Genomic DNA, 5,980 nt, shown 5'->3' with positions numbered 1-5,980 from the left:
GGGAGGAGGCTGTGGAGGGGGCAGGACGTGGAGGGGAGCAGGATATGGTGGGGAGAAAGCTGTGGCTGGGAGCAGGATGTCTTGGGGAGCAGGCGCTGGAAGGAAGCAGGATGTGGAGAAGAGCAGGCCGTGGCAGGGAGAAGAACGCTGTGGGGAGCAGGACGTGGCGGAAAGCAGGATGTCATAGGTAGAAAGCTGTGGCTTGAAGCAGGATGTCTTGGGGGGCAGGAGTTGGAGAAGAGCAGGCCGTGGAGGGTAGCAGGATGTGGCAGGGAGTAGCAGGATGTGGATGGGAGTAGCAGGATGTGGATGGGAGCAGGATGTGGCAGGGAGTAGCAGGATGTGGCAGGGAGTAGCAGGATGTGGATGGGAGCAGTAGAACGTGGCGGGGAGCAGGATGTGGCAGGGAGTAGCAGGATGTGGCAGGGAGTAGCAGGATGTGGATGGGAGCAGTAGAACGTGGCGGGGAGAAGGATGTGGCAGGGAGTAGCAGGATGTGGATGGGAGCAGTAGAACGTGGCGGGGAGCAGGATGTGGCAGTGAGCAGGTCAGACCTCTCTTGTAATCATGTTATCACAGGCCACACCTCTTGTGTAATACATATTTATTGGGGATCACACTGCCATAAAGTGGTATCCTGAAAAATCTTTGGTGCAGCTGCAAAAAAATATAAGAAAAATCTAAATTTTAATTGACAAAAATAGAATTTTCTATTTAGATTTTTCACCCTGGAAATAAGTCATCAGATCCTTTAAATGTCATAGGAGGACTGATCAGCTGATCCAGCCAGTGATGACGTCCGGACAGATCACTGATGCGTAAAGTGAAAGGAAACCTCTCGTAAGGTCCTTGACTGGATGGAAGTCTGATAGATAAGTCATTTATAGTTATATCTGTTCCTGGGAAAGCTGGGTGTACTGTTATCACTGCCGGACTGCCGCAACACTGCAGCAACACTGACGGTCACCCAGCTTTACCAGGAACGGATAAAACTAACATCATCTGTCAGAATCCTCGCCTCAGGTATCACTCGGTATCCAGTACCAGTCACAAGCTCATGGCTGGGGCTTCCCAGCCAATTAGGTTCTAGCTGTTATATAAGGGCACCACCCTGGAGATGCCATTCCGGCATATGGGGCAGGTCTTGGGCTCGGGAAGTGCCTGGTAGCAGTGGTAGCAGGAGCAGACATGGCCGCACTCCAGGAAGACGCAGGACTTCTGGTTGGTGAGGCAGATGCTGCAGGCGTTTTGAACCTCCTCGTCTTCTCCTAACCTGGCGCTGGCCTGCTCGAACTCTTTCTGCAGCTGCCGTAGCCGCTGCTTCTCCTTGCGGTGCCGGTAGTGGCGGCGCAGGATGAAGAAGAGGGTGACGCAGGTGGCCAGCCCACAGATCACGGTCAGGATCTTCCAGAGCCGAGCCTGGGACTCCTGGCGCTGCACCAGGGAGGGGTAATCCAGGCTGCTCAGGTAGTAGAGCATCCCGGCCTTGGGCGGCTGCAGCTTTAACAGTTTGTTGTCTAGGACCAGCTCGCCCACCCCCGTCACTGTGGCACCAATCTTCAGCATCTCCTCCGTCTCCTGGACGCCCTTCGGCCTCTCACCGGTAATGAAGTGTCCCAGGACATTGGTAAAGGACTGGACAGCAGGGTGGAACTTCTCGTACACCGTCTCCAGTTCCAGCTCCGCCGCGTCCAGAGGTTTGATGACACGGATGGTTGGGCCAGAGTCGTCACAGTCGTCTTGCGCCAGGTCAAAGGGAACGCTGTTAGTTCTCTGGTGGATGACCTTCTCCTGGTCGTTCCTATAAGAGACACAGTGCACAGTTACATCCCCCTGTTCACAATGGCCCACCTACCGAAGTGGGCAGAACGCTGGGTGACAACCATCAACGGAACTGCAATGGTACAACCCAGCTTTACCACACCGGGAGGTAACATGCGGCAGCGGCACAGTCCTCATGAGTCTGGTGAGAAGCCCAGGTCTTATCTATAACCCAGCTTTACCACACTGGGAGGTAACATGCGGCAGCAGCACAGTCCTCATGAGTCTGGTGAGAAGCCTCTTATCTATAACCCAGCTTTACCACACCGGGAGGTAACATGCGGCAGCGGCACAGTCCTCATGAGTCTGGTGAGAAGCCCAGGTCTTTTCTATAACCCAGCTTTACCACACCGGGAGGTAACATGCGGCAGCGGTACAGTCCTCATGAGTCTGGTGAGAAGCCCACGTCTTTTCTATAACCCAGCTTTACCACACTGGGAGGTAACATGCGGCAGCTGCACAGTCCTCATGAGTCTGGTGAGAAGCTCACGTCTTTTCTATAACCCAGCTTTACCACACCGGGAGGTAACATGCGGCAGCAGCACAGTCCTCATGAGTCTGGTGAGCAGCCTCTTATCTATAACCCAGCTTTACCACACTGGGAGGTAACATGCGGCAGCAGCACAGTCCTCATGAGTCTGGTGAGCAGCCTCTTATCTATAACCCAGCTTTACCACACCGGGAGGTAACATGCGGCAGCGGCACAGTCCTCATGAGTCTGGTGAGAAGCCCAGGTCTTATCTATAACCCAGCTTTACCACACCGGGAGGTAACATGTGGCAGCGGTACAGTCCTCATGAGTCTGGTGAGAAGCCCACGTCTTTTCTATAACCCAGCTTTACCACACCGGGAGGTAACATGCGGCAGCGGCACAGTCCTCATGAGTCTGGTGAGAAGCCCAGGTCTTATCTATAACCCAGCTTTACCACACCGGGAGGTAACATGCGGCAGCGGCACAGTCCTCATGAGTCTGGTGAGAAGCCTCTTATCTATAACCCAGCTTTACCACACCGGGAGGTAACATGCGGCAGCGGCACAGTCCTCATGAGTCTGGTGAGAAGCCCAGGTCTTATCTATAACCCAGCTTTACCACACCGGGAGGTAACATGCGGCAGCGGCACAGTCCTCATGAGTCTGGTGAGAAGCCTCTTATCTATAACCCAGCTTTACCACACCGGGAGGTAACATGCGGCAGCGGCACAGTCCTCATGAGTCTGGTGAGCAGCCTCTTATCTATAACCCAGCTTTACCACACCGGGAGGTAACATGCGGCAGCTGCACAGTCCTCATGAGTCTGGTGAGAAGCCCACGTCTTATCTATAACCCAGCTTTACCACACCGGGAGGTAACATGCGGCAGCGGCACAGTCCTCATGAGTCTGGTGAGAAGCCCAGGTCTTATCTATAACCCAGCTTTACCACACCGGGAGGTAACATGCGGCAGCGGCACAGTCCTCATGAGTCTGGTGAGAAGCCCACGTCTTTTCTATAACCCAGCTTTACCACACCGGGAGGTAACATGCGGCAGCGGCACAGTCCTCAGGAGTCTGGTGAGAAGCCCCGGTCTTAACCAAGCTTTTCCACACTGGGAGGTAATGTTGGTTATATTGTTGTCTCCTGAGTGCCCCCTGTGCTGCAGTGTGCCGTGATTCCCTCTCCCCTACTGCTGGGGGAGGACTGGGGGATAAAATAGCACTTATATTAGCTGTTACTCAGCTCTTCCAGGCTTCTGAATGGCCAGTCTGCTAAGTTCTGCACCCTCTGCCTGGCTAAGTAGATGCCATTCTGGAGCCTAGGAAAGCCGGGAGAAGCTGGGTGATGCGACCTGTATGGAGATTCATTTGTCAGCCAGCTTTAACACAATCCTGAATGGCTGCTCTGCCTGCTCCATGCTCTGCCTTACCGTTCAGGGTTCTGGGACAGCTGGGGCTGTTTTCCTGCTTCTCAGTACATATAAATCATCAGCTAATCCCTTACTGCTGCCACTCTGGAGCCTGGGAACGCTATCGGCCACACAGGTTGTCACTCAGCCTGAGCAGAGTATGTGACAGTGCGGGGGGGGTCCACTTAAGTTTATGGTGGATTTTCCAGTTTGGGGGGGGGGGGCACTCTCGTTTGCTCAGGGTTCGTCTGAGAGCAGTAACAGTGGAGAACATGTCAGGTGACAACGCAGGAAGCTTGCCGCCATGTCCTAGCACGCCGTTCATCCATCTCCTCTCCGCTCCCCCCACACCAAGTGTCTACAGACAGAAACCAGGGCACAAAGAGCCAACCTCTCATAAATGAGACCGATCCGATGCCGTCCATGAAGGCTGGCTCCTGTGAAAGCTGGGTCACAACCAATATGGCCGCCAGTACAGCTCCCACATAGGTTGTCACTCTCCTTCCCAGGGTCTGGAATGGCCGACGTGCTGCATAACAGGAGCCCAGGGTATATGGGGGGGACCAGGGCCCTCTACATCCATCCTGACTCACCACAGGTGGGTGGTCCGGTTCCAGACCATCTTGTGCTCCTTTAAGGACAGTCTGTGGATGACGCCTCTGCAGCTGTCAATGAACTGACTGTTCAGGGAATCCTTCACCGAGCGCACTACCCCTGCAGAATAAGAACATCACTGTAAATGCTGCGTCACATAGCAACCCCCGACAGGAGGACCCCCCATTGTTACCCCAAATCCCTAAACAGGGTGAACAGGCAGCGCCGTCTAGTGGAGAGAATCATTATACATGTCTGCTGCAAACTACAGGATCATTGTGATGAGGGAGTTACCACTCAGTATGCAGGACCTTACCTTCTATAACGGCGTACGGGACGCACTTTCCAGGCAGCTCCATGAGGACGTTCTGTAAATCGTCATCTAAGGAAATTTTCTTGGCGCCCTTTAAATTACAAAAATTGTGGATTTTATTGGAGTTCCCCTTTAAGTGGGGGGGGGGGGCAGTGACAGGTGGTGCAGCCATCTTACCTTCAGAGACTCCACTGTGCGAAACTTATGACGATAAACTGAGTAAAAGATGGCGGTGACCGCGGAGCTGGAGGCCAATAGGATGATCTGTCCAAGGGACGGCCGGCCGCTGCTCTCCATCGCTACGGGAAACAGACACGCAACTATTTATATCAACCGTTACTATTCTCTACCTGGTGATTCGTGGCGTGAGACTCACCTGATCATGTGACAACCGTAAGACATGACTCACCTGATCATGTGACAACCGTAAGACATGACTCACCTGATCATGTGACAACCGTAAGACATGACTCACCTGATCATGTGACAACCGTAAGACATGACTCACCTGATCACCTGCGCCTGGACGATGGCCGGACCTGAGGAGTCATGGAAACCGTAAGACGTTAGAGAAGTCACTGCTGCCCCACCCCCCCATATCTACTTCTGCAGCAAGTGAGTCCTCCACCTCGAGGGGCGCTATAATATTTATAGTTTCTTAAAGGGCCATACAATATCTACAGCCAGATATGAGCCCTGGAAGAGGGCGGGGCCTGACTCTGTTATTACAGCCTATTCTGGGGCCTCCAGCCCGGGTAATAAGGGGTTACCGTCCACCCTCCCCCATCACTGACCCCGCTCCACACTCACTTCCTGCTCATGCGTCGGCGAGGACAGATGACGTCACCCGAGGGGCGTGCCTCAGCCCCAGAGCTCACAGTTTACTCCGCCCAGTGATGGTCATGTGACTGAGCTCTAGTTATAAATAACAGCCGAGCGGCGACGGATGGAGGGAGATTGAGTGCAGTGGAGAGGTACTACAGCTCCCAGCAAGCACTGGCAGCTAAAGACCCCGCATAATCTCAGAACTACAACTCCCAGCAAGCACTGGCAGCTAAAGACCCCTCACAACATCAGAACTACAACTCCCAGCAAGCACTGGCAGCTAAAGACCCCCCCATAACCTCAGAACTACAACTCCCATCATGCACTGGCAGCTAAAGACCCCCCATAACCTCAGAACTACAACTCCCAGCAAGCACTGACAGCTAAAGAGTAAAGACCCAACCTAACTCCAGAACTACAACCCCCATCATGCATTGACAACCTTTGCTCTTGCAGAAATAGAGCTCTCATCATGCCCTGACACCTCAAAACTACAACTCCCATCATTTCCTCTCAACCAGTGCTGCTGCAGAACTATAACTCCCA

The 5,980-nt window shown here is 53.6% G+C and overlaps 1 protein-coding gene across 4 annotated transcripts; it reads right to left on the bottom strand.

Moving 5' to 3' along the window:
* Positions 1 to 587: 587 nt before the first annotated feature.
* MUL1 (mitochondrial E3 ubiquitin protein ligase 1) lies at positions 588 to 5,461 on the bottom strand. 4 transcript variants are annotated; one of them, XM_069947198.1, is made up of 6 exons: positions 5,420 to 5,461; positions 5,118 to 5,148; positions 4,787 to 4,908; positions 4,613 to 4,700; positions 4,296 to 4,416; positions 588 to 1,801 (listed from the first exon to the last, which is right to left on the bottom strand). In XM_069947198.1, exons 3-6 carry the CDS (start codon positions 4,904 to 4,906, stop codon positions 1,087 to 1,089), a joined length of 1,044 nt encoding a protein of 347 aa, XP_069803299.1. In that variant the 5' UTR covers positions 4,907 to 4,908; positions 5,118 to 5,148; positions 5,420 to 5,461; the 3' UTR covers positions 588 to 1,086. The 4 variants fall into 4 exon arrangements, with proteins under 4 accessions (XP_069803299.1, XP_069803300.1, XP_069803297.1 ...); XM_069947199.1 differs by having other exon boundaries at positions 5,404 to 5,423; XM_069947196.1 differs by lacking the exon at positions 5,420 to 5,461 and having other exon boundaries at positions 5,118 to 5,397.
* Between the last annotated feature and the right edge of the window lie 519 nt (positions 5,462 to 5,980).

This window comes from Dendropsophus ebraccatus, chromosome 12 (genome assembly GCF_027789765.1).
Source record: "Dendropsophus ebraccatus isolate aDenEbr1 chromosome 12, aDenEbr1.pat, whole genome shotgun sequence".
Classification (NCBI taxonomy): domain Eukaryota; kingdom Metazoa; phylum Chordata; class Amphibia; order Anura; family Hylidae; genus Dendropsophus; species Dendropsophus ebraccatus.
The sequence above is the reverse complement of the archived record's forward strand: the minus strand, read 5'-3'. Positions and strand labels throughout refer to the sequence as shown.

Excerpts from the sequence above, each read along its gene's own strand:
- MUL1 (XM_069947198.1), bottom strand. The coding sequence starts at position 4,906 with ATGGAGAGCAGCGGCCGGCCGTCCCTTGGACAGATCATCCTATTGGCC. Across the intron at positions 4,701-4,786 it reads GCACAGTGGAGTCTCTGAAG|GGCGCCAAGAAAATTTCCTT; the intron begins GTAAGATGGCTG and ends TGTAATTTAAAG. Across the intron at positions 1,802-4,295 it reads AACCGGACCACCCACCTGTG|GAACGACCAGGAGAAGGTCA; the intron begins GTGAGTCAGGAT and ends TGTCTCTTATAG.